Here is a 25,469-nt window from a genome sequence, read left to right as displayed (position 1 = left end):
AGGGCCTCACCTCGTTCCAGTTGGGCTCGGCGGTGTCCCTGTAGACGCGCGTCTTGGCTTTATTTACAAAGTAGCCGAAGGAATCCACCTCCAGGGTGCAGTACAGACCTGCGCGGGGCCACACGGAGAGCGGACTGACCACATGGCCCTTTGTCACCCGTATTTCTTAAAAGCAGGTGTTATTTTCTAAATCACACACACACACGAGTCTTGGGGTTTTCTGGTAGTGCTGTGACACCTGCGGGACCTCAGGACCCCAGCCCAGTATGGAAGCAGTGCCCCCCTCGACCTCTGCATGGAAGCGCCAGATCCTGATCTCTGGACTGCCGGGAAAAGGTCTTGGTTTTCTTTCTAAAACAAGACCCCAAACCACTGCTGTCAAGACAGCTTCACGTCACAAGAGTGCCGCTAGAAGCCTGCACCTGTCACGACACGCGCTCCCCTGCTCACGGACAGTAGCTCGGCGCCGGGAGAGAAGTGGTGTAGGGGCGCGGAGCGGGGCTCAGTCCGTCGGCGTATTAATGAAGTTCTCCAGGCAAGAGGACTGGAGTGGGTTGCCCTTCCCTTCTCCAGCGGATCTTTCCCAACCCAGGGATCGAACCTGGGTCTCCTGCATCGCTGGTAGATTCTTTACTGTCTGAGCCCCCCGGGAAGCCCTACTAATAAAGTTACTATACAGTAAAGGAAAACGTGTAGTTGCATAAGTATCCAGGCTTATTCAAACCTAGTTATAGTTATAACTTATCCAACAGAAACTGTGTCGCTTACTTTAAAAAACGATTCTACTGAGGTGTGAACGATTGTAGCTTCACATTCACCCACTGCGAGTGTCCAGCTGGGTGCTTCTGGGTGAGTTTACAGAGTCCTGCAGCCACCACCACCATTCGATTTTAGTGCATTTCCGTCACTCCTAAAAAGATCTCTTTGGCCCATTTTTCCTATTCAAGCACAAATCTGTAAATCTGCTTTTTCCATCTATCCAAATCTTTTGCTCATTTTTAAAAGACTGGGCTGTCTCAGGCATGGCACTGTAAGCCTTCTTGATATATTCTGGACACAAAGCCCTGATCATATCCACCCGGCCTGGAAACAGCTTCTCTTCTGGGGCTCATCAGGGACTTCTTGTTTGGTTTTGCAGCAACAGTGGCATGGTCAGCAGAAGGTGGCTGCCCTGCGTCCTCCTCCAAGGGGCCCTAAGAGCTTGGGGGTCGGGCTGGCAGGCGAGTGTGTGCTGAGCCTGCACCGAAACGCAACCAACCCTCATCACTCCAGAGTGGCCGGACAGGTGCCTCCAAGGGGAAGGGTTAAAAGGGTATCCTTTCCGCACATCAGAGCAGCAAAACCTCCCCGGCACAGGGTCGGGGTGCCAGCCCTCGGCCTCCTGGAGACCTAGGCTGCATTTTGTTCTTCTTGTTCAAGTTGCTCAGTCGTGTCCGACTCTTTGCGACCTCATGAATCGCAGCACGCCAGGCCTCCCTGTCCATCACCAACTCCCAGAGTTTACTCAAACTCATGTCCATTGACTCGGTGATGCCATCCAACCATCTCATCCTCTGTCGTTCCCTTCTCCTCCTGCCCTCAATCTTTCCCAGCATCAGGGTCTTTTCCAATGAGTCAGTTCTTTGCATCAGGTGGACAAAGTATTGGAGTTTTAGCTTCAGCATCAGTCCTTCTGATGAATATTCAGGACTGATTTCCTTGTCGGTAGGAAAACCTGACCTCTACAATTGCATGACCTGCCTGCAGGGGGCAGCTCCCAGCTCCCAGAGTCTGAAGAGCCAGGTGCGGGCAAGGGCAAGGTGCACCCTGGAAAGCAACCCCACGCCCAGCGGGCATTAGTGAGCACCACACCTCCGGGCGGTCAGCCGCCTCCCTGGTCCCCGCACCCTCCGGCTCAGGCTCCAGCCACCTTACTCCCCACACCAGCCACTTACTTGAACTCTGCTTAAAGCCGGTGGCAGAGTGGACAATGACATTCAGGAACCCATAGAGCCCAGGAGATTCGTCATCTGTGCAAGAGACCAGAGAGGTGAGCGCCCGTCCTCCTGGGAGAGGCAGGCAGGTGGCAGTGCTCTGCTTCAAGGACCCTCACGGGGGGTACCGCATGACTGTCACTTGCTTAGTGGGGGACAAGGCGACAACGTGAGCAGAAACATCCGCTAGGTCCTCTGTTCTCGGGGACCTTAGGATAGAGTCCTAAGTTCACAATGTGGGCAAACCAGGGACGGAGACGAGATGTGACGGGTTCTCAGGACAGGAGAGGGGTCGGGAAGCACGTCACATGGATGAGGCGCACAGTGTGCAAAGCACGCTCTTGTGTGCGAGCGCGTGTGCACGAGTGTAACAGTGAATGCAGGGGCGGCACGACCACACATGGGGGCTGGTGGGGGGACGGGGAGCAGGACCAGATCCGGAGCACAGAGGGTCTGAGGAGCGGCTCGGGACTCAGGACCAAGTCTCCGGTCTCCTGGGTCACCCCAACTTGTCCCGTCCACTCCAGGGAGAAGCCAACAGGAGCACACACAACCCCGGGCACAGAGGTCCCCAGCCCCAGGACAGCGCCAACAGCAGTAAGGAACGGCGGCCTGGAGGGTGTGGGGCGGGGTGCGGCCCACCTTCCTTGTTGATGGTCAGCGGGATGCTGTGGACGGTCTGGAGTTTGACACACGAGTTCGTCAGCATCTGCAGCTCCACGGATGTCAGTGAGAAGCTCTTGAAACCTGAGATGGGGGCACGGGGCGCAGCCGGTGAGTCCACCTGGCTCCTCGGAACCCCTGGGACCCCCTGGAGCGTTTTCTCCAGCTATCCTTGCAGCGGGCCCTCAGCACACCCCGGTGAGGAGGCCCACAGGGTCCACATGCTCCCAGGGAGGAGCCGCTAAGGGCCAGGTGGGGCATGGCCCAGGGGGCCTGGGCTGGGCTGAGGCGGGGAGGGAATCTTTGCAAGATGCTCACAAACACAGGGTCGCCTGCCACCTCGGCTGGGCCTTATGGCAGTTGTGAGGGGTGACCCGGGGCAGCTTCCTGTGGGGTGTCCCCAGACACCCAGCGCAGCTCTGTCCCCTGCACCCCCATCTCTCCACCGGGTGGGGGAATGGGGCGCACTCCTGAGCAGAGGACAGACGCTGTAAGTGGTCTGGGCCCCTGGCTACAACAGGATACCCGAGATGGGAACACGGGCGGGGTCCCGGGCACGGGTCATCAGAGCCACCAGGAGCACCCCATCCCCAGAGGCGGTGGCCCTGGGGGGGACAGGGCAGAGGCGTGTGGAGCCTCAACCCACCCGGGATATGGGGCTCAGCCTGGCTCCCCCTGCAAGAGGCACACGCGGGAACTTCTCAGGAAGAATGGCTCGGGGGTCCCAAGTCACATGGGGGGGAGGTGTAGTGGGGAGCGGAGGCGGGAAGCAGGCAGCTGCAGCCCCAGGTCCCGGGCAGGGTTTGCCCTCCAGCCCTGAAGGCAGCCAGGCAGCACGGGACAGCTGTGAGCTGAGCGGAAAGAGAGACCCACTAACACAGGGGGAAGCGCCCAGAGAAGGGCCCGTCCTGGGGCGGGGTGGGCGCCCTGTCCCGACAGCGGTCAGGCACAGGGGAGCAGGGCCAGCAGGGTGTGGCCGCCCAGCCGGGCTCGGCCAAGGGCCCCGTGGCACCAGCATCTGCTGGGCTCTGTGGCAGGCCTGGGGGGTGGGCGAGGCAGGGGTGGGGGGGTTCAGGGAAGGTCGGGGGGCCCCAGGGGCAGGCAGGGGACAGGGCAGAAGACCCACGAGGCGGGGTGGGGGGAGTTCAGGGAGGGCCCGGGCAGCAGGAGGGGTTCACGGGGGGAGGTCAGAGAGCAGGTTGGCGAGGGGCAGTTACGGAGGGCAGGGGTTCCTTTCAGGACAGCCCTCCTTGGGTGTCTCCTGTGTCAGGGCTCCACGGCGCACCTCACTTGGATGAATTCCACGGCCCAGCCCGCTGGGGAAAACGAGGTCAGAGACCACAGTGCCCATGCCCCTGAACCCGCGTCTGGAGCCCCCGCCCCAGCCCGGGGGCCACTCACACTTCTTCTGCTGCTCCCGGATGTTCTCTCTCCACTCGGCCCGCTCGTAGTCGGAGGAGATCAGGAACGTGTAACTCTGGGGGCAGGGGGAGAGCACGCCCCAGTTATCGCCTCCCCGCTGACCGGGCACCCAGCAGACCTGCTCTGTCCCAGCCCCCACGTGGAGCCGGCAGCGAACCCGCTCAGGTAACCCACAGCCCCGCGCTGCAGGCATCAGAGCTGGGGGGGGCGCGGGGTGCTCCAGCGGCCCTGCTCCTGCACCCCCTGGCCGCCTGGGTCAGGGTGACGCGTCGCAGTGCAGGGCCACCGGGTCCCCAGGACGGATGTGCCGAGCGGAGGGCTGATGCCCACCAGCCCGGGCCCTGACGCGGAGGCAGGGGCCCCCGCGAGGCCCCCAGCAGGCGTGTGATGCCGACAGAAAAAGGCCCTCAGGGTAGAAAGCCCCCAGACTGCATCCCTGCACTGAGAGCCTGCGAGCCCCCAACCCTACGGAGACGCCCCTGGAGTCCCCGCCACCTTCCAGCTGTTGGGGGTCCGGGCCAGAGCCCCAGAGAGGGGCGCCCCCGGGCCGGGGTGCCATGCTGCACAAGCCTCTGGGGCCGAAAAGGGACCACAGGCAGCCGGTGGGGGCGGGGAGTGGGCGTGGCCTGCAGGTGGGGCGTGATAGGCGGTGGCCGGCGGGGGGCGTGGCCAGCAGGCCGTGACAGGCGGGTGGGGGCTTGGCCTGCGGGCGTGACCTGGCTGTCACGTGGGGCGTGGCCTGCGGGCGTGACCTGGCTGTCACGTGGGGCGTGGCCTGCGGGCGGGGGCGCGGCCTGTGAGGGGCGTGGCCCGCAGTGTGGGCGGCGGGCGGGGCGTGGCCTGCGCGCGCGGCCGGCGGTCACGCACCTTCCCGTGGCGGCTGTGCACGCGGAAAGCCATATTCGGGGACATGAGGAGCAGCAGCGACTCCTGCTCTGAGAGCTTCTTCCTCAGCCTCTCGATGGCCTTGCTGCCCTTGTTCGCTCTCTGCGGGGAGAGGATGCAGTCAGGAGTCCAGCCCCAACCCAGCGCTGCCCGCTCCTGCTCAGCCGGCCCCGGGCCGGACCCTCGGGCCGCAGAGGACAGAAGCCCGTGGACGGGGCCTCGGCCACACCGCCCGGCCGGGCGCGGGCTGCCAGAAGTGCTCAGTGCCCCCTCCTTGAGGGAGTAAGTCCTCCCTCCCACGGACCTCCCTTCTTTCACTTTCTCCAAAATCAGGACAACGTCCAGGGGCCTGTGGTGACCCTGAGGGCCCCTCTCCTGCACATTTCGGCGTCACGTCCCCCGGGAGTGAGGGGCCTGTGCAGGGCGAGACGCACCCCCAGGACCTGGCGGGGAGAACCTTCCCTTCTCCCTGCCGTCTGCCGCCCTCCTGAAGCCTCCATCCCAGGGGCACGGCCTGGACAAGTCCAGCAGTGGACAGGGCTCGACAGCCCTTGGGACACTCTGCCCCGGCCAGACAGACAGCCCAGAGTTCACGCCGGTCCGGGGCTCCCCTGTCCCCCGGGGTTTGTGGTGCAGCAGGGCGGGCCGTGAAGGACACCTGCCCCGCTGCACCCACCGCAGCAGCTGCTGTCCCTGGTCATCAACCTTCTGGGGATCCACCCCGTCTCTGACCATCACACGGTGCCAGGTTGGGGGCTCGCCCCCGCTGTTCCCTCAGAACACTGCTCCTCTCCAGAAACAACCAGGGGTCTGCGGATACAGGTGAGACCCTCTGGAGGGGCCGCGTCCCCCACCTGGGACTCGCTCCCCATCGGGGCAGGTGTAACAGGGGCAGCGGGGCAACTGCCCCCGACCTGATCCTGGACGGCCCCATGTCTGATGGGACACCTGGCGCTCCGAGTGCTCTCGGGGTCCCAGCAGGTCCCAGAGACCCGCAGTGGGTCGGAGGCTCAGCAGAACTCGCCCGCGGGGAGGTGCTGCTGCCCCCGGAGCTGCAGAGCCAGCCTGGCCCCCCGCCCACCACCGTCCGTCCACCTTCTCTCTCTGGATGTCGCTCTTGATCTGGGAGATCTTGATCTTCATGGCATCCAGCTCCTCGTCCAGCACCAGGGGGATGCTGGGTGCGGCCTCCGACTCGTCCACTGTCTGGAAGCTGAGGTCCGTGAGCGGGATGTACCACTTGCAGTCGTACTGCTGGGTTTTGCTGGGTGGGGGGAGGGTGGGAGGGACACATCAACAGGCTGCCCACCCTCCTCTGCTTAAGTCACTGCCTCCCAGGCTGGGAGCCCTAAGGTCACAGCCGTGACGTCTGCCCGACCTTCAAACCCTGCCCGTGGTCCCCCAGACAGGCCAGGATGAGGTCACAGGCGGACACTGGCAACCTGGCCCTGGTGACCCCTGTGCAGGGGCGCTGCTCACATGGGACGCAGGCCCCAGGGGTCTGACATGCCCTCATCCGCTCTCTCCTGATGCGGGAGACCACCTAGGCCGCCAATGACAGTCAGGACAGGACTGCAGATGCCCCCAGACCTGTAGTTTGACGGGCTGCAAATCCACCCAGTGTAACCCCCCTCTCTTGACAGACAGATGGGGAAACTGAAGCTCTCTTCTGATTAAATCCACTCAGCATGGTGACGGCTGAAGAGCCCAGTTCGGTGACTTGTCTTTTCCTTCATTGCTGCCCCTGCACCCTGGGTGGTCTGATCCCTGAGGGGCTAGGTGGGGTCTGCAGGCCAGGGCGGAGAGCCACGTAGAAGCCACCACGTTCTTGGCCACCAGCTGGTGATGTCTGCTAAGGGCTGGGAGGGGCAGGCACCATGCATGCCCCACCTGCAGCAGACCCTGCACCCCCAGACCTCTCTGGGTCACGACCTGACAGCTCCCCCTGAAGTCACTGTCAGGTTCCCCTTTTCCTGTTAAAAGTCAACAGCCCAGTCACTCACGCTGACCCAGGACATCTGCTAATGATGACCTCTGGCTGTGAGCCTGGCACCACGTCCAGTTGGAAACAGACTGTAGCTTAACGAGGGTGGCCTGGCCCACAGGGGGATGACCTCTGCAAGCTGACTGGCAAGAACAACCGGTCTCCTTCTGCAGAAGCCACCCGGGGTGCCCCGGACGCGCCGCCGGGCCGGGGGCCGCACGGTCACTCACCCCCCGCTCTGCTTCTTGAGCTTGGTGCAGAGCAGCAGGTCGGTGAAGAGGAAGACGTGCCGCAGCTTGCGGGCCCCCTCCACCAGCTCCACCATGAAGCTGTCCTTGAGCAGCTGCCGGTGCTGCGGGCAGGGCGGGAGAGGGGTGGTCAGGGCAGGGGTCAGGGCCTCCAATCCCCCTCCACCTCACAGCGCCCCCTCTGCCTGCAAACACCTCACACCCCTCGCCCTCGGCCCACTAAAGTCCCAAGCGCCTGGGGCACACGGCCTGTGGGGGAGGGTGCGTGGACAGGGTCCCGGCCGCCGGCATGGAGGCCAGGGGGCACGGTGCAGCCCGGGGGATGGAGAGCCCGTCTGAGCAAGGGCGGCCCGCGCCTCCCTCCTAGGACAGCCCTGGAGACCCGGGCGGGAGGCCGGCCAGGAGAAGAGGGGACGATCTCGTGCAGGGACCACCACCACGCTGGTGAGAAGGGTCCGGTTCTCAGCACGGACAGCCGCCTGGTGAGCGGGGAGCGGTCACGCTCAGGGCCAGGCCTGGATCTGCAGGCATCAGATGGCCGGGCAGGGGTCCCCCAACCGGGACCCCGCATTCCAGTTCTTCTCAGGTCACGGCCCGCTGAAGGACAGCAGCCCACACGGGAGTCACGTCTCTCATGCCAGTCCTGAGCCCCGAGGAGGCCTTGAACAGCAGGGGAACTTGAGGCACCACTCTCCCAGCAAGCCCTCCGCCCCGGGGGCTTCCCTGAAATACAAGGGCGGGGCTTCCCAGCTCGCACAGGTCCAGGGTGTGTGGCGGTAGGTCGGTCATCAGCCGACAACCAGCGGCCACCGCCTCGTCAGCTGGACCAAGGCTGTGCCATGCCGAGGACAGGAGGAGAGGCTGCCCCACGCACGCCCCGGGTCACTGGTCACTGGAGGTGACCCCAGCACACCCCGGGGGGACAGGCCCCTGTGCCCACTTTGCAGACAGGGAGCTCCACCACCCGCCCCCGGCAGTGCAGAAAGCAAGCAGGGACTCAGGGGTCTGTGCCCAGGAGGAGAGGGACCCTGCCCACCCAGCCTCAGGGAAGGCCCTCAGAAAGCGCAGCGCCCCCAGTCTGCAATGGCTGGCGGCAGGGGTGGGGGGGTGGGGGAATGCAGAGTGTCAGGCCCGTTCATCGCGCAGAACCCCAGAGCCGCCTCACCACGGCCGCCCCCAGCGGGTCCGGGCACCTGGGTCCACTGCCACCGCACCCTAGATTCTTCTTGGGGAGGCTGTGCCTCCCTGAATCCCCTGCCAACGCTCAGCCAGGGCCCCCCCAAGAAGTGAGTGCAGCCTGGGCTGGGCCTCCCCCCCACGCCCACGTCACCGTCACCTGTGGCTGGGCTCACGGCAGCCCACCAGGCCCTGGCACGGGGTGCAGATGGTTCACACGGGCGCTGCCCGCGCCGACCGCACCGTACATGCAAGGACGGGAGGGCTGCCCACGTGCCAAGGCCACAATGCGGGGTCACCGCCCGCTGCCTGCCCGTGCCCCTGGGGAGTGTGGGGGCGTGGGCGCCTGACAGGGGTCTGTGCCAGGGGGCTGGGGGGGCAGGTCCCGGGACACTGAAGTCCTCGAGGGACAAACAGGCGATGTCCCCTCAGCAGGAGCTCGGCAGAAGGTTCTCCAGCCAAGGAGGCAGGACCGGGGGACCGTCTGTGAGTGGGGCGGGGCGGGGAGACCAAAGGGGCTGAGCTACTGGCCATCGCCAGCAGAGGGCGCCCGACCTCCAGCTCAGAGGCGGACCGTCCCCGGGGCCGCAGGGCACAAAGGCAGGAATTGCCCGAGGTCCCGGCCCCAGCGGACCCGTGCGCACCCCTCTCCCCATCCCAGGCACCACCTGCACCCTCCAGGGCACCAGCATCAGACCCTGCACCCGCCACTCCGTGTTAGTGGGCGCCGGCTCAGATGAGGGGGTGGGGGGCTCTGAGGGGCAGACTCAGCAGCCAGGCCCCTCCCCATTCACCCTGGGGGCCGCGACGGACTGTGTGTGTGTCTGTGCGTGTGTGTGTGTCTGTGCATCTGTGCGTGTGTGTGTGTCTGTGCATCTGTGTGTGTGTCTGTGCATCTGTGTCTGTATATCTGTGTGTGTCTGTATATCTGTGTGTGTCTGTATATCTGTGTGTGCGTCTGTGCATCTATGTCTGTATATCTGTGTGTGTGCTGTGCGTCTGTGTCTGTCTGTGCATCTCTGTGTGTGTCTGTATATCTGTGTGTGCGTCTGTGTGTGTGTCTGTATATCTGTGTGTGCGTCTGTGCATCTGTGTCTGTATATCTGTGTGTGTCTGTGCGTCTGTGTGTGTGTCTGTGTGTCTGTCTGTGCGTCTGTGTGTGTCTGTGTGTGTCTGTATATCTGTGTGTGTCTGTGTGTGTGTCTGTGTGTGTGTGTCTGTGTGTGTCTGTGTGTGTGTCTGTGTCTGTGTGTGTGTGTGTCTGTGCATCTGTGTGTGTGTGTCTGTATATCTGTGTGTGTGCTGTGCGTCTGTGTGTGTGTCTGTATATCTGTGTGTGTCTGTATATCTGTGTGTGCGTCTGTGCATCTGTGTCTGTATATCTGTGTGTGTCTGTGCGTCTGTGTGTGTGTCTGTGTGTCTGTCTGTGCGTCTGTGTGTGTGTCTGTGTGTGTCTGTATATCTGTGTGTGTCTGTGTGTGTGTCTGTGTGTGTGTGTCTGTGTGTGTCTGTGTGTGTGTCTGTGTCTGTGTGTGTCTGTGCATCTGTGTGTGTGTGTCTGTATATCTGTGTGTCTGTCTGTGGTCTGTGTGTGCGTCTGTATATCTGTGTGCGTGTCCCTCGATAGGGACACGCCCGTGTATGTGTGTGTGCGTCTGTGCATCTGTGCGTGTGTGTGTGTCTGTATATCTGTGTCTGTATATCTGTGTGTGCGTCTGTGCATCTGTGTCTGTATATCTGTGTGTGTCTGTGCGTCTGTGTGTGTGTCTGTGTGTGTCTGTATATCTGTGTGTGTCTGTGTGTGTGTCTGTGTGTGTCTGTATATCTGTGTGTGTCTGTGTGTGTGTCTCTGCATCTGTGTGTGTGTCTGTGTGTCTGTGCATCTGTGTGTGTCTGTGTGTGTCTGTGCATCTGTGTGTGTGTGTCTGTATATCTGTGTGTCTGTCTGTGGTCTGTGTGTGCGCCTGTATATCTGTGGTCTGTGTGTGTGTCTCTATATCTGTGTGCGTGCCCCTCCACAGGGACACGCCCGTGTGTGTGTGTGTGCGTCTGTGTGTGTCTGTGCATCTGTGTGTGTCTGTGCGTCTGTGTCTGTATATCTGTGCATGTCTGTGTGTGTCTGTATATCTGTGTGTCTGTCTGTGCGTCTGTGTGTGTGCGTCTGTGTGTGTGTCTGTGTGTGTGTCTGTATATCTGTGTGTGTCTGTATATCTGTGTGTGTGTCTGTGCATCTGTGTCTGTATATCTGTGTGTGTCTGTGTGTGTCTGTGTATCTGTGTGTCTCTGTGCGTCTGTGTGTGCGTCTGTATATCTGTGTGTCTGTCTGTGCGTCTGTGTGTGCGCCTGTATATCTGTGGTCTGTCTGTGTGTCTCTATATCTGTGTGCGTGCCCCTCCACAGGACACGCCCGTGTGTGTGTGTGTCTGTCTGTGGTCTGTGTGTGTGCCTGTATATCTGTGTGCGTGTCCCTCCATAGGGACACGCCCGTGTGTGTGTGTGTCTGTCTGTGGTCTGTGTGTGTGTCTGTATATCTGTGTGCGTGCCCCTCCACAGGACACGCCCGTGTGTGTGTGTGTCTGTCTGTGGTCTGTGTGTGTGCCTGTATATCTGTGTGCGTGTCCCTCCATAGGGACACGCCCGTGTGTGTGTGTGTCTGTCTGTGGTCTGTGTGTGTGTCTCTATATCTGTGTGCGTGCCCCTCCATAGGGACACGCCCGTGCGTGTGTGTGTGCGTGTCCCCTTGGTGTGGGGTGGCCCCAGGCTGCGTGTGTCCCCAGGTGCCCCCGGGTGCACACCCGTGTCCTCCCTGCCCCGTGTGTCCCCACGTGCCCACGGCCCGCTGCGTGCAGTGGGGCTGCGAGGGGAGGTGCCAAGGCTGCGGACCGGCACCTCCTGCAGGAGACACGGCTTCACCCTCAGGCAGCCGCGTCCGCCCGGCCCGGCCCTGAGTCCGCACCCCCTTCTCCCCTCTCCCTGCAGTGGGGTCGCTGGCTCGGCCGCCTGGTCTCCCACAGCCTCAGTGTCCTTCGAGTCGGGGACGAAAAGACCTCCCCGGTGGGCTCCCGGCGCCCCTCTGCCGAGTCCTCTGGGGGCCGGGGCCCTGGTCCACAGTCTCCCCGTGCTTAGGTCCCCGCTGACCCCCCAAAACGCCTCTGCTGGGGAGACACCATCACCCCCATTCCCACAAAGAGGTTACCTCGTGTGTCTCAGAGGAGCGCCCCTTTCCCGAGGGTCTCCCCCAGGCCGGCCAGCCGCCTCCGGCGGCCACCCGGACAACACGGCCCCTCGTCGGCCGTGTGAGGGCAGGAGGTGGCCCCCAGAGGCCCCCCCGAGCGTGCCGCACCTGAAATCCGCTTCTAGCCTCCAGCGCAGTCAGAAACCAACCTCTGGGGCGGAAGCCCCTCCGGTTTACGGTGCTTTGTTACAGGCCGCCCCCAGCCCCAGCCGACGAGGACATGCGCCCGAGGGAGCCACGGTACGACGGGGGCGCCTGGGAGGACAGCCCAGGTGGGGGCCGAGAGGACGGAAGGAGGTGCTGGCGGCGAGGACCGGGTGGGCCCGGCTCGGCTCCCAGCAGGGGCCCTGGGAGTGGGGGGGCCGCGGCCCAGGAGAGGGCTCCGCTGAGTCACTGCACTCGGCGAGGAGAAAGGGGGTCCCAGCTGGGTCCACTGCTGGTGCGGTGGGCAGAACCCAGGACAGGCGTCCTTAACCAGCAAGGCCTGGGGCAGCCTGGGAGGGGGCTCCCTGATTGGTCAGTCGCTGATTGATGAGTCCTGTCTGCCCTGGACCGGCCAGGTGGCGAGGGCACAGAGGTGTACCTGCCTTCATCCTGCTGGTGGTGATGCTTTAGTTACTCAGCCGCGTCCGCCTCTGCGTGACCCCGCGGACCGTACCCCCCAGGCTCCTCTGTCCGTGGGATTTCCCAGGCAAGGATACTGGAGTGGGTGGCCATTTCCTTCTCCAGAGGACCTTTCCAACCAAGGATGGACCCCGCATCTCCTGCCTTGGCAGGGAGATTTCTCTGCCCCCAAGGCTCCAGGGAAGCCCGCATCCTGGTCCAGCCGCCACCTACATCCCTTACTGTGCCCCCAGCAGACAGCCCTGAATGGAGGGCCGTGGTGAGGCAGACTCATGACCTCTCAGGGTCACTGGCCCTCCTCCCCGCTTTTCGGGGCCGAGGCACCCACGTGACTTCCCTCGGAGAGCAGACGCCACAGGCCACCAGGGCCGGATGCGGGTGGAGGCGTGGGGGGTCAGGCAGGAGGCCAGTCCCCGCGGAGCCCCAGCCCCTCCACACTCCGTCCCGCTCAGGCGCCCCGGGACCCCAGCCGTGGTCCCCGGGGAAGGAGCCCTGTGATGGAGACAGAGGAACAAGGGCCTGGCTGCCGACTGCAGACGACAGCTGGCCAAAGGCAGCTGCTTCCAGCGATCGGAGGAGCAGGAAGGCGCGTCTCCTCGGGGATGCCCGCTGCAGCAGGAGGCGCGGCACAGACCTGAGGCGCCCTGAAGCCGCTTCCCGGGAGGGGAGACAGAGCCCACGGGAAGGCCTCTTGGCGGAAGCAATTCCCGTGTCTGCTGAGGTCGTGCGAACTGGTGCCCAGGGAGGCTGGGCACTCAGGCACGACTTCCCCCAGAGGTTAGGAGCTTAGGGCCGAGAGCCACCTGCTGGCTGCCCCGAGTGCCTGGCGGGTCAGACTGGGAACCGCCGAGCCCCCGGGACTCGAAGGAGCGGGCAGGGGAGGAAGCGGCTCCCAGCGGCGGAGACAGGTTCACCGCCCGGCCCACACGGCCCCTGCCTACACCCACCCCGGTGCACGTCCGGCAAAGGGTGCTCACTCTGGATGCCGGCCCCCCGACTAGCGCACCTCTCCCATCTCACTGCAAGTTGCCTGGCACGGGCGGGCCCCTCCCAGGAAGGGCGGAGGCAGCCGGGGTGGTACCTGGCCCCTCTGCACCACACCCTCTCCTCCAGGGATGACAGAGAGCAAGAGGGACTCTCGGTGGGGGGCACGGGGGAGGAGGGAAAGGGGAACCCCCAGAGGACGTCAACCCCGTTCTCAGCTACGAACACACCACGCCCCGCTCCCTTACTTCCCCAGGGAGTCTTTAAACCCGCTGTCAACTGTTTTATCGTGAAAGAATAGTCAGGGAGGCACGAAGCGGTCTCCAGGCAGACAAATGCCGTCTGCTTTCTGGTCCATCTCCCCAGCTGGGGACCCCTATCTGGCAGAAGTGTCGGGGGCTCAGGACACAGCCCCCACCGTGAGGCCACCACGTCCCTGCAGCCCACCCGGACGCCCCGCCCGCCGGCCGGGGTCCACCCTGCCAGGGCCAGGCGTCGCTGTGCCCGCTGGGCTTCAGGGACACAGCGGGGCCCCGCGTCCCCCGCCGGCGCAGTGGCCGCTGCACCCACCTCGCCCTTCTTCACGGTCATGGACTGCCGGCGGGGCGTGATCTCCTCATTGATGCTGGACAGGAAGTTCTGCGAGATGCGGAGCGCGTCCTGCAGCAGCGGGTGGTCAGGGTGGCTGGGGGGCGTGTGCTTCAGCAAGTCCTGCGTCGGGGGAAGGGTCGAGTCAGAGCCGCAGAGGCGCTGGGGGGTGCGGACCCGGGGACGCCCCTCTGACTGCCGGGCCGCATGGCGGAGCACCGTGCCTTGGGGGCGGTCCCGAGCGGAGCCCACAAGCCCATGCCGCTTGCACGCTGCCGAGAGGGGCTCCACGCTGCGGCTCTGGGGCAGGTTCCTCCAGCCAGGGCCGGGAAGCTCTGGACGGGGGCGGCCCATGCCCTGCAGGGGGCTGGCGCCATCCCTGGCCTCAGCCCGCTCGATACGAGTGGCACCCACTGGTGTGTGGCGGTGTCAAGCGAAACCGCCTCTGGACGTGTTTCGTATCCACCTAGACCACCCTGGTGCGCTGGTCTGTGCAAGGTCAGGAGAAAGCCCCCAGCCTTCCCGACTCCTGGTCTCTTAGGTCAGAGCCTGGGAATTCCTCTCTCGGGGAGTGCCTGTCATTTGAGCTCAAGGGCTCAAATTCAACGGCTCCTGGGTCCAGAGACACAGAACCCTCTTGGCTCCCAAATCCTACGGCAACAAGAGCCTGGGGAGATGAGACAAGTTGGGGAGACTCCTGAGTGGGGGTCCCAGGCCAGTCCCCCCACCAGGCCTGGGCGCATTGCTGCTGGCGGATCAAATGAAGGCCTCCAGGGCTCCAACACCAGAGCCTGGCAAACGCGCAAACCGCAAATCTCAGCTCACCTTCCTCCAGCCACACGCTCTCTGCGATGTAAGACGTTACGAAACGTGCCCTGGGGGGGGGAACAACGCTGCCCGGGGAAGGAGGAGGCAGAGCTGCCCGGGCACCACCGCCCTGACGCAGCACGCAGCGGCCAAAGGCCACGCGTGGAACCGTAGGCCCGGCCGCCTCGGTGAGTGATTAAAAGCATTGAAGGTCCTCCTGGTGGAGGGTCCCGTATGGGGAGGGAGAAGGAAAGGAAATGCACACTTTATACGCTTCTGCGAGTTGGTCGTACATTTTAAAAAAATGCGTGCGTGAGACTTGCTCTAAGACCCACGGATAGGGTCCCAGGCACTAGGGCTGGGGGCCTTTCTCCCTCTGTTTTCGTTTCTCAGTATTAAGACGACCTGGCTGCCCAGGCGGCATGAGTGGTAAAGAGCCGCCTGCCAATGCAGGAGACTTAAGAGACGCAGGTTCGATCCTTGGGTCAGGGAGATCCCCTGGAGGAGGGCAGGGCACCCCACTCCAGTATCCTTGCCTGGAGAATCCCACGGACAGAGGAGCCTGGCGGGCTACGGTCCAGAGGGTCGCAGAGAGTCGGATATGACTGAGCGTGCAAGCGCGCGCACGCACACACACACACACGGAACCACAACCACTTAACGTGTGAGTGACTCCCCGCTGTCCTCAGGAGCAGCCCCGCCAGGCAGGACCCCCACGCGCCGTCTGTCTGGTGGAGGGTGTGGTCCGACCACGGTCCGGGCGGGCCCCTGGCATCCGTGCCCTGCCCCCTCCCCCGGGAGAGCGTCTTCATCCTCGAGGCACCCCCCCACCTCCCACCCCGGGAGCCCGGGAAAGGAGAGGTGCCTCACTTCTGCATGCCTAGTACAGGCGCGGGGCAGAAAGGGGGGCAGGTGAGCAGAGCTGACAGACCGCGGCGTCAGCCCCAGGACGGCAGAAGCCAAGAGCCCCAGGATGCGGAGGCCCCGGGCCCCCGGGACTCACGTGCAGGACCAGCGTGCTCCGAGTGACCCGGTCCACGGGCTTGTAGAGCAGGGCTGCGGGGAGACAGCAGGGGTGAGAGGCCACCCGGGGGAGGCCGCCCGCCCGCCCTCGCTGCGAGGGTGCAGGAGGCACCCCACGCCGCCCCTCTGCTCGGGCCCGGGGGAGCCCGGCGCCTTGGGAGGTGGGGACGTGGCTGTGGGCTTTCGGTCCGTGACGTCAGCGCTGGGTCCGGGGCTCACCCAGGACCCAAGCCTGCGAGGCTGCCTCGGGCGGGGGTCAGGGAGGCGGCCGGCTCCCTGGGAGAGTGGGCCGGTGCGGGTCCCTGCGGGCAGACCACCCCCGGTCTCTACGGGATCCAGGCCTGATACTGAGACACAGCTCCCGGCTGAACCGGTGGGTCAGCTCGTTTGCTTTTTGGTGTTTATGTATGCAGGCTGCGCAGGGTCTTGGCTGAGGCAGGACCTCTGATCCTTTTTGAGGCGAGCAGGATCTTCAGCTGCCTTACGGGAATCTCTGGACCCCTGGACGCAGCGGCCTGGGGCCTCAGTGGCCGGGGCTGTCCCCTCTTCTCCGTGGCCGGCACGGCCCATCGCGGGCACAGAACCTAACGCATTCTCCTGTGTTGGGGGCATCTCTGCCCATGACCCCCACGAGCAGTGTGAGGTGTGAGTCACCCCCATTTCACAGACACGGGGGAGACCGGCTCAGAGCGGCGTGAAGCTCTAGCCCCAGCTGTGCGTGAACATCCCCCTGAGACCCTGAGAGCCAGACGTGAGAAGGACCTTCTCGTTCCTGAGCCCACTCTGCCCAGAGGGAGGAGGGCAAACACAGGCCTGGGGGCCTCACCGCTCGGCTCTGAGCCCTGCCCAGCCACTCGGGGCCTGACTTCTACACAGTTCCTTCCATCCTAAACCCGTCGCATCATCTGCAAGAAGGGACGATATGATCCCCCTGCAAGGTCGCTGGACGACAGCAAGGCGCTGGAGAGGCCAGGCAGCGTCCCGCCCGCTCCCTGCGCCCCCTCCTCGTGACCGGAGGTCTGCAGCAGCAGACGGGGGCCCAGCTAGGCACCCTGTCCCCTCGCAGCGGCCACCCCCCACCTCCGCCCCGGGGGCCCCGCTGGGGCCTCGGCACCGAGAACTCACTTTCCAGAGAGTTCTTGGTTGTCTGGTCCTTGGCCTCCTTGTTGCTCCTGGCTCGCAGGTTCTGCAGAGAGAAAAGCGCGTTTTCACGTGGGGTGAATGGAGCTGCCTTGATGGCGGCAGCGAGCTCACCCCCAGGAGCCTTAGGCAGAAACCTCACACTCCTCTCACGTGCAAACCTCAGGGGTGTGTCTGGGGCACAGTGTGAGAGGCGGGGCCGACTTCAGCATCGAAAGTCTCCGTTGCGAGGCGCCCTGGAGGCTGAACAGCGCCCCAATCCTACAGGAACAGCAGCTCCTCCAGGCATTGCTAAGTGTCCCGAGGGGTTACGATCGGCCCTGACCGAGACCTCTGACGCAGAGGATCTTGCAAACCCAGACCAAAGGCAGCGCCCTTCCTGGGAGCGTGGACCAGCTTCTTCGCCTCAGTTAAACAGCGTGCTTGGACACAGGGGCTGGCGGCGGGGAGTGGCTCAGAGCACCCGCCTCAGGGCGGCCACCAGCAGGCACACTGCCTCCATCCCACCCTCTCCCGACTTTGCAAACGGCCTTGCCTGGGAAGCAAGCAGAGCTTTTTTAGTGGGTGGGTCATTTTTCAACATAACCGCGTCACAGGAGCTGCCGATTCAGTCCGAGGTACCAAGAGAAATGGAATGAAAGGGCCCTGTGTGCCTGAAATAGTCCCTGGGAAGACGCTGTGGTTAATCCCAGTGCGAGGACGGGGAGCAAGAGAGAACCCAGCAGAGGGACGAGCAGCGGCCTGGAGACGCATCCCTAACCTCTCAGGCCGCAGGAACCCTCCGGGGCCAGACGCCGGACAAAGCCTGGTGCGCCCCGGGGCTTTGGCTCTCCTCAGGGGCTCCTCCCTCCGCCTGCCTCAGCAGCTCCCAGAGGGCAGGCGAGGGGGAGTGGGGAGCGGGCGTGAGAGCTCAGATCTGCAAAAATCAGGTGCTGCTCCGGTGAGCCAGGGCGGCAGCCCACGCTTGGCACCCCTGGAAGGCACGATGCACGTGGGCCCCTTCATCGTCTGGGGGCTCCGGGGGTGGCGGGGGGGGGCGGATTGCCTTAAGGAAACTTACAAGCTCAGTTTAACCCCGCAGCTCCCAAACCGACTATAGACTCCAGAAGCCCTTTTCACATGATTTACCTATTTATCAGGGGCTTCCCTGGTGGCTCAGACGATAAAAGAATCTGCCCGCAGTGCAGGAGACCTGGGTTTCATCCCTGGGTCGGGAAGATCCCCTGGAGAAGGGAATGGCTACTCGCTTGGGGAATTTCATGGACAGAGGAGCCTGGCGGACTATAATCCATGGGGGTCACAAAGAGTCGGACAAGACTGAGTGACTATCATTTTCACTTTTTTGCTTCTTGTCACCTGTTCATTATCCGGGGAGCCCGGGCTCATGGAACCCCGCGTTGGTGACTGGACGATGCCAAACGCGGATTTCTCAGGCCAGTCCTGGGAGAGATGAAGGATGACCGCTCCGTGTCCTGGGAGGTGGACTTTCCGTCCCCACGGCCCAGCTCTGACCCCCACCCCTGATGCAAACCCCTGCACCTGTGGCCTGCTCCTTCCATGTCCTTGTGGCTCATTTCACGTTTCGTGTGGTTCTAATTTCTCTGGGCCTGTTCTTTTTGTTGTTTGTTACTTGGCTCAGTTGTAGCACAAACAGGATCTTCGCTGTGGCATGTGGGATCTGGTTCCCTGGCCGGGGATTGACCCTGCACTGAACCCTGCACAGAGCCTTAGCCGCCGGACGACCAGGGAAGCCCCTCTCTGCGTCTTTTTGGAAACAGGGATGGAGAATCCGAGTGGACACCGCCTGACGGTACGAACTTCACGGCAGCCTGGCCGCTGGCTGCTCCCGAGCGCTGTCCCGTCTCCTGTGCCCGGGTCTGGGCTCGGATCCCTCCTGCACGTGGTCGGTGGGACCCCGTGGGCCCCAGGTGGTGTCCCACCGTTGCTTCCTCCCGTTTCTGTAGACACCTGTCTGCGTGGATGTGAACGTGGCCCCGTTTAAGTGCAGCCTGACCTTAAAAAGGTCACGACTCTTAATTTGTCAAGGTCACCTGGGGACTCAGCGCCCGTACCCCAGCTGTTGGGGGCGTGAGGGCTGCTAGTTTCATGGGCGAATGAGAGGAACAGATCCAATGCTCCGGGCCAACCGGGGCGGCTGTGGAGGGCAGTGTGGAGCCAGCCTGAGGCCCTAGGTGCGTGCGGCACCCACGGGCTCTGGGGGTCGGGGTGGTATGTGTTAGCACCCTGGGGGGACGTCAGCGCCGGGACCCGCAGGGCCCACCTCCCCGATAGGCTATGAAACAGCACGAACGCTCCGCAGCGAAGCCCAGGTGTGGCTGTCGGCACATGCGATCAGTCTCCAGCCAGACAGCCCCGCCCTGTTTCTGGTTTCCATTTCTCTTCCTAAAGTTGAGTTCTTGGGGCTTTCTCGGGGGTCCACTGGTTAAGACTGCGCTTCCAATGCAGGGGACATGGGTTCGATCCCTGGTCGGGGAACTAAGATCCCACAAGCAGGCAAAAAGTAAGAAGTTTAAGAAAATAAAGAAGCAGCTGAGTTCTCACTCAGAGGTCTTCCCATGCAGAATCCTTGCTTGGCAGGGCAGGCAGGTCAGGGGTCTGAGGAAGATGGGCCCTGGGAAGAGGAAGGCGTCCCCCCCACTGCAGGGAACTGCAGGATGGGCAGGGCGGGGAGGACCCAGCACGGCCACCAGCACCCCCTGGTGGCCCGTCTCCTGCCTCCGGGGGCTCTTCCAAGGCCCCTCCTCGTACTAAGACTCCAGGGCTCGAGGGTTTCAGAGCTGCCGGGCTGGTGCGGCTGGCAGCCTGCAGCTCCCCCCGTCGCGGGTGGGCAGCCCACCCCGCACCGGCGGTAAGCCCCAGAGGAGCGGAGCACGACGCCCCCACCTGCTCTCCACCCTCAAGGTGCAAATGTCAGCCTCGGGCTCGGGTGTCGAGACGCCTCTGTTCCCGGGGGCCTCACAGACAGCACAAGACAGCGTCCGTCCGGGGGGCACAGATGGACCCCCGAACCGGGCCCTGGCAGCTGGGTGGGCAGGGAGCTCCCGAGGCTGCTCAGGACAGCGCCCCCCGCCCCCCACCCCACCTGAGGCTGACAGAGCCCACCCGCGGGCATCTGGAAACAGCTGAGGTTCACGACCAGCCCTTGGTCGTGCAGCGCGTGTTCTCTGGGGTCACGGCGTGCCCACGATCGCCCACGGCGCCCACCTCCAGCCCCACCCAGGGAGGTGGAGGGCCACACCTCTCTGAACAGCATCACGCATACCTCAGAGATTTCTGCAAACTGAGCGTTGGCCTGACAGCACTTCTCGGCTGTTTCCATGGCAACTTCATAGTTGTCCACGAAGGCCCGGTACACACCCAGCTGGCTGGCCTGCAGGGAGCAAGGGGGAGAGAGTGGGACAGGTGCTGGGCAGGAGCGGGGCAGGTGGCCTCTGACCCCCAGTGTCAGGCTCCCCTGAGCCCAGGTGCAGCGGCCGGCTCCCTGCGTGCTCCCCGCCGCCCACCTGCTTCTCTCGCCCACGCGCTGAGCACGCTTCTGCTTCCAACGCGACATGTGGGGAGGTGACTCACAGTCCCGGGCAGGTAGGGGCTCTCTTCCCAGCAACCTCCTCCTCCCACCCTGCTCGTTTAAACCGGGCCATCAGCGAACGGCTCGAGTTCCAGGACGTCAGTGAACACGCATGAGCGTCTTCGGCAGGTGGGAGGGCGGCCGCTTCTCGTCTCAGCTGCAGACCCCTCGGCGGGACCCATCCCTGCCCTGAGCGGCTGCTCTGTTGTTGCTGCAGTCCAGTCGCTCAGTCGTGTCCGACTCCTTGCGACCCCATGGACGGCAGCACGCCAGGCCTCCCTGCTCATCACCATCTCCTGGAGTCTGCTCAAACTCATGTCCATTGAGTCGGCGATGCCATCCAACCATCTCATCCTCTGTCGTCCCCTTCTCCCGCCTTCAATCTTTCCCAGCATCAGGGTCCTTCCCATTGAGTCGGCTTTTCTAATCAGGTGGCTAGAGTATTCAAGCTTTAGCATCAGTCCTTCCAATGAATATTCAGGGTTAATTTCGTTTATGATTTGATAAACTGCTGGTTTGATCTCCTCGGACCGTAAAGAAAGCTGAGCCCTGAAGAATTGATGCTTTCGAACGGTGGTGCTGGAGAAGACCCTTGAGAGCCTTGGACTGCAAGGAAATCAAACCAGCAAGGAGGGGCCACACAGGTCTGCTCCTCTATGACCTCTTCAGACACGTGAGAAATGCGCAGTTCAGCTGCCCACGGAGAAGACGGGCTCCCACTGCCCAGACATGAGCCTTGTCCAGACTCGGTGATGGGGCTCGGGTGTCACCCGGCACACCTGGCAGGTATGCACATCTGGCAGGCGGAAGACCTCCGCTGCCAGCTGCAAAGCCAGGGGTGCTTCTCCTGTTCTCAGCCAAAGGCGTTAACAGAAGATCTCCTGGCTTAGCCTCCTGCCCCAACACTCAGCTGAGTCACGGCTTCCGAGGTTTGTCTGCGGCCACCAACGTCAACAGGGCCCGGGTCGCCTCCAGGGGCAGCAGGGAAACCCCAGCCTAGGCAGGTGAGGGCAGACCCTGTGACCGGCTGGCCACGCCTCCACTGCAGCCCGCCGGGAGCCGGAGGCCCAAGACTTCTGCTGATCCTGGCGTTCGTTCTGCGTCGAACCTAAATTCTATTCCTATGTGTATTTGCATTTATATTGAATTTTACGTTTCTTTGGATGGCAAGCCCAGATGCCCTCGGCATTGTCTGGTCTTCTGGCCCTGCTCCCTGTGGGGGCTGCACTGAGGGTATGGGGGTGCATGAAGAAAAACAGCAGCTGGAGCAGGCCCCGCCCGGCCCCGGCCAGTGTTCACCCGGACAACTCGCTGCGTCCAAGGCCCCGAGCCCTTTCTCCCCCCACCCCGCTCACTGAGGGTCTCCCACCCAAACAAAGGCCCGGCTTTAGGCACTGCCCCCACCAATCATTCAGACACAGTGCGTGCAGCCGGCTAGCAGGAGCACACGATTAATAAGTAAAGAAAGGCATAACACGACAGATGGCTGAAGGCAGAGCAGGGGAGAATGGCGGGGCTACCATAGATACCGTGGCTGGGGCAGCCTTCTGAAGAGGTGATGGCTCAGCCTAGTCCCAAGGGGATGTTACTACTGAGGTGTGTCCCCTTGGAATCTCTAAGTCAAAGCCCTGACCCCGAGCACCGAGAATGTGACCATAGCTGGAGATGGGCCTAAAGAGATGACGAGGAGAAAATGACGCCGTTACGGGACTTCCTGGCTGGTCCAGCGGTTAAAACTTCACCTTCCAGTGCGGGGGTTCAACCTCTGGTCAGGGAGCCAAGATCCTACCTGCCTCCACGCCAAAAAAGCCAAAATATAAAACAAAAGCAATAGTGTAACAAATTCAATAAAGAATGTAAGAATGATCCACATCAAAAACAATCTGTTTTTTAAAAAATGAGGTTGTTCAAATGGGCCTGATCCAATCTGAGAAGGGTCCTTGTGCGAAGAAAAGATTAGGACACAGAAACAGCGGGACAACCGCGTGGGGACACGGGGAAAGGACAGCCGTCGACACACTGAGGGGAGAGGCCTTGGGAGAAACCAGCCCTGCCAGCGCCGGGGCCTCAGACGTCCCGCCTCCAGAAACGAGAGGAGGTAGACCTCTGCTGTTTGAGCCGCCTGGGCTGCAGCAGCCTAAATACACTCACACAGAACCCCCTGTTCGGTACTTCTCCTGCCCCCTCTTCCAGGAGCTCACATCTCCCACGTGGCTTTGGAGAGGTTTCAGCAACTCGTGCACAAATCAGAACCCGAACTGCATGGGTAACAGGACAGACGGAGAACAGGTGCACCAATCAGAATCCGGGCTGCAGGGATGACGGGATAGATGGAGATCAGGTGCACCAATCAGAACCCGAGCTGCACGGATAACAGGCCAAATGGAGATCAGGTGCACCAATCAGAATCCGGGCTGCAGGGATGACGGGACAGATGGAGATCACCTGCACCAATCAGAACCCGAGCTGCACGGATAACAGGACAGATGGAGATCAGGTGCACCAATCAGAATCCGGGCTGCAGGGATGACGGGACAGATGGAGACCAGGTGCACCAATCAGAACCCGAGCTGCATGGATGACGGGACAGATGGAGACCAGGTACACCAACCAGAACCCGAGCTGCATGGGTAATGGGACAGAAGGAGATCAGGTGCACCAATCAGAACCCGAGCTGCATGGATGACGGGACAGATGGAGATCAGGTGCACCAATCAGAACCCGAGCTGCATGGGTAATGGGACGAAGGAGATCAGGTGCACCAATCAGAACCCGAGCTGCATGGGTAATGGCCCAGATGGAGACCAGGTGCACCAATCAGAACCCGAGCTGCACGGATAACAGGACAGATGGAGACCAGGTGCCCCAGACCTCACCATGTGAGGCACCGATAGGACACAGCATCAGTGCAGTGGTTAAACACAGAACCTGAATCTCTTCCAGAAAAAAAACATCTGACCCAAACCGACCTGTACCCTTGAGAAAAATGTCAAGTTTGCGGAAGACCAGCACAGGTCGTGGAAGCGGTACAGATGTTAAGAAACTAGAGACCTGATGACCACGTACGTCTCGTAACCTGGGCCACATCCTGACTCAGAAGGAAAACGGCTATAAAGAACAGGACAGCCACCCTGGAAGAGATCCGTAGAAGGATCGCATGTTAATTAGCAGTATCACATGAACTTGAACAGTCTCCGATGGAGGGCTGTCCTGTGGGCTGTGGAGGAGCATGTCCTTGGCAAGTACATGATGACGCACTTAGAGATAAGGGGCAGGATCAGCACTTTACCCTCCAACTATCGTGTGTGTGTATGTGTGTGTGTGTGTGTGTGTGTGTGTGCGCACGCGCGCGCACAAAGGAGAGAAGAAAAGAAAAAGATAAAGCAAAATGTTACAAGTGGTGCAGCCCGCACACAGGCTTCTTTGTGTGATTCTTGGAACAATTCAGGAAGTCTGAAATGATTAGTAACCAAAAAAACTGAGCTAATAAAAATTCTGCCAGAAACAAAGCCCCGGTTGGGTAGTGATTAACCCACAGGAAGGGAGTCAAGGCAGCGGTAGGAGGGGCTTCCCAGTGACGAGGTGTGGCTCATGAGTTCCTGGGAAGCGGTGGTACCAGGGCTGGACCATCGCGGGCTCCTGGGGGCATCCCGAGACTCTCCCAGCTGGGCAGCCCGACCCCACTGTGCTAATCTGAAAGGGTGGGGACAGGGACCCGTCCACCTGTCCGTGGGGATGCCCAGCGCCCAGCCCCGGGGGCACACAGGTGAACACATGGCACGTAGCTCCCCAGCAACCACCTCCCACGGCGGCTCCTCTTCCTGTGGGGCAGTGCCTCCCCCATCTGCCTGTTGCAGCATCTCCCACACGAAGGCAGCTCCAGGTCACCAGGAAGACCAGAGCAAATGCTGCAAATTGCTGTGCTTGTCAGACTACTAAATATATTTTTTTAAGTTTCTGGGTGACTTGAGTGTTACTTAGGAAAGAGCGTGGTTGCTGCCCACAACACGGGTCTTCAAAGATGGGGGCTTTGAGGATGGGGAGTACTGGTCTCCTGGCTCTCTGGCCCCAGGAAAGGGGTCCCCGGTGGGGGAATCTGAACCAAAGAGGCGTTCCTCCCCTTCCTGCAGCCCGGGGTGGTGGACGGAGGGAACGGCCCAGAGGAAAGCCACGCCTGAGCAGAACGCCAGGGTCCAGCGTGAGCCGAGGCCGGCCAGCTGGGCGTCCGGGAGGCCCAGGAGGGCTGGGGGCTGGGACTCAGTGTCCGTGCACTCCAGGCACTTAGAGGGGGCCTGGCGACCTCGGCCACCCCAGCCCGGAAGACTGGGTTCCCTCTCAGGGAAGGAGCACGCACACAGGGGACCGGGGCAACCCAGGAGCTGGATTTCAGGTCCCAGAGCGAGACCCCGGTCACACAGGCCGGCCCGGCACCTGCCTTCGAAGAGTCCCAGGGTGAGGATTCACAGCACTGGGAGGCAGCCTCTCTGCTGGGCCGGCCACACACAAACCAGCCCTCCTGCCTCCTCCACCCCCGGCCACGGGATGCACCAGGTCTCCAGGGCGCCGCGATCCCCCGTCACTAGCGATAAATTAAGCTCGAGGTCCTAAAACGGCTGCCACGGGAGCAGGGACCACACGAGAGGTCTGTCCTCACCACGTCCTCGGTCAGGGACCCCCCTCAAGGACCCGAGGGCTCCTTTCCCATGACCAACCTTCCCTCCCCAAACGCCCTTTCTCTTGTTCTTTAAGAAATCCGTGACTACTCCAAGAGCCTTTAACTCAAGAGGACTGCAAAAAGGGAACCAAGAAGGACGAGCCCCTCTGTTCCCACCAGCAGCGCTGCTCCCGGCTCCCCCGCCCCGGTCCCCGCGCCTGGAACCTCAGTCCTGCTGCCCGGTCACCACAAAGAGGGCCCCGTCTGGAGCCTGGGAACCCTGAGCAGAGCTCGGGCGGAGCCGGAAAGTGCCAGCGATGTCTGCGGGGCTGGGCCGTGGGGAGAAAGCCTGACTTGGCGTCCTCCCGTGGGGGTCCAGCACGGGTGCTGCACAGAGCCCCCTCCCTGCGGCCCGCCCTGGGCATCTGGGGCGGCAAGAAGTGCCTGGACTCCCCCTCCCCACCGCCTCCCTGG

At 62.5% G+C, this 25,469-nt stretch overlaps 1 protein-coding gene across 2 annotated transcripts in view; it reads right to left on the bottom strand.

Annotated features, from left to right (window-relative positions):
- The window catches only part of BCR (BCR activator of RhoGEF and GTPase), an 88,039-nt gene that overhangs the window by 17,018 nt on the left and 45,552 nt on the right, over window positions 1-25,469 (bottom strand). For both annotated transcript variants that reach the window (XM_065903668.1, XM_065903669.1), the window contains exons 5-15: window positions 20,036-20,143; window positions 16,738-16,798; window positions 15,593-15,645; window positions 13,765-13,905; window positions 7,158-7,279; window positions 6,039-6,207; window positions 4,926-5,045; window positions 4,038-4,113; window positions 2,616-2,720; window positions 1,935-2,009; window positions 11-108 (exon numbers count right to left, since the gene is read on the bottom strand). In XM_065903668.1, coding sequence (XP_065759740.1) covers window positions 11-108; window positions 1,935-2,009; window positions 2,616-2,720; window positions 4,038-4,113; window positions 4,926-5,045; window positions 6,039-6,207; window positions 7,158-7,279; window positions 13,765-13,905; window positions 15,593-15,645; window positions 16,738-16,798; window positions 20,036-20,143 — 1,128 coding nt within the window. The remainder of the gene's footprint in view (window positions 1-10; window positions 109-1,934; window positions 2,010-2,615; window positions 2,721-4,037; window positions 4,114-4,925; window positions 5,046-6,038; window positions 6,208-7,157; window positions 7,280-13,764; window positions 13,906-15,592; window positions 15,646-16,737; window positions 16,799-20,035; window positions 20,144-25,469) is intronic.

This window comes from Muntiacus reevesi, chromosome 13 (assembly GCF_963930625.1).
Source record: "Muntiacus reevesi chromosome 13, mMunRee1.1, whole genome shotgun sequence".
Lineage (NCBI taxonomy): Eukaryota > Metazoa > Chordata > Mammalia > Artiodactyla > Cervidae > Muntiacus > Muntiacus reevesi.
This window is presented reverse-complemented; position numbering and strand designations above follow the sequence as displayed.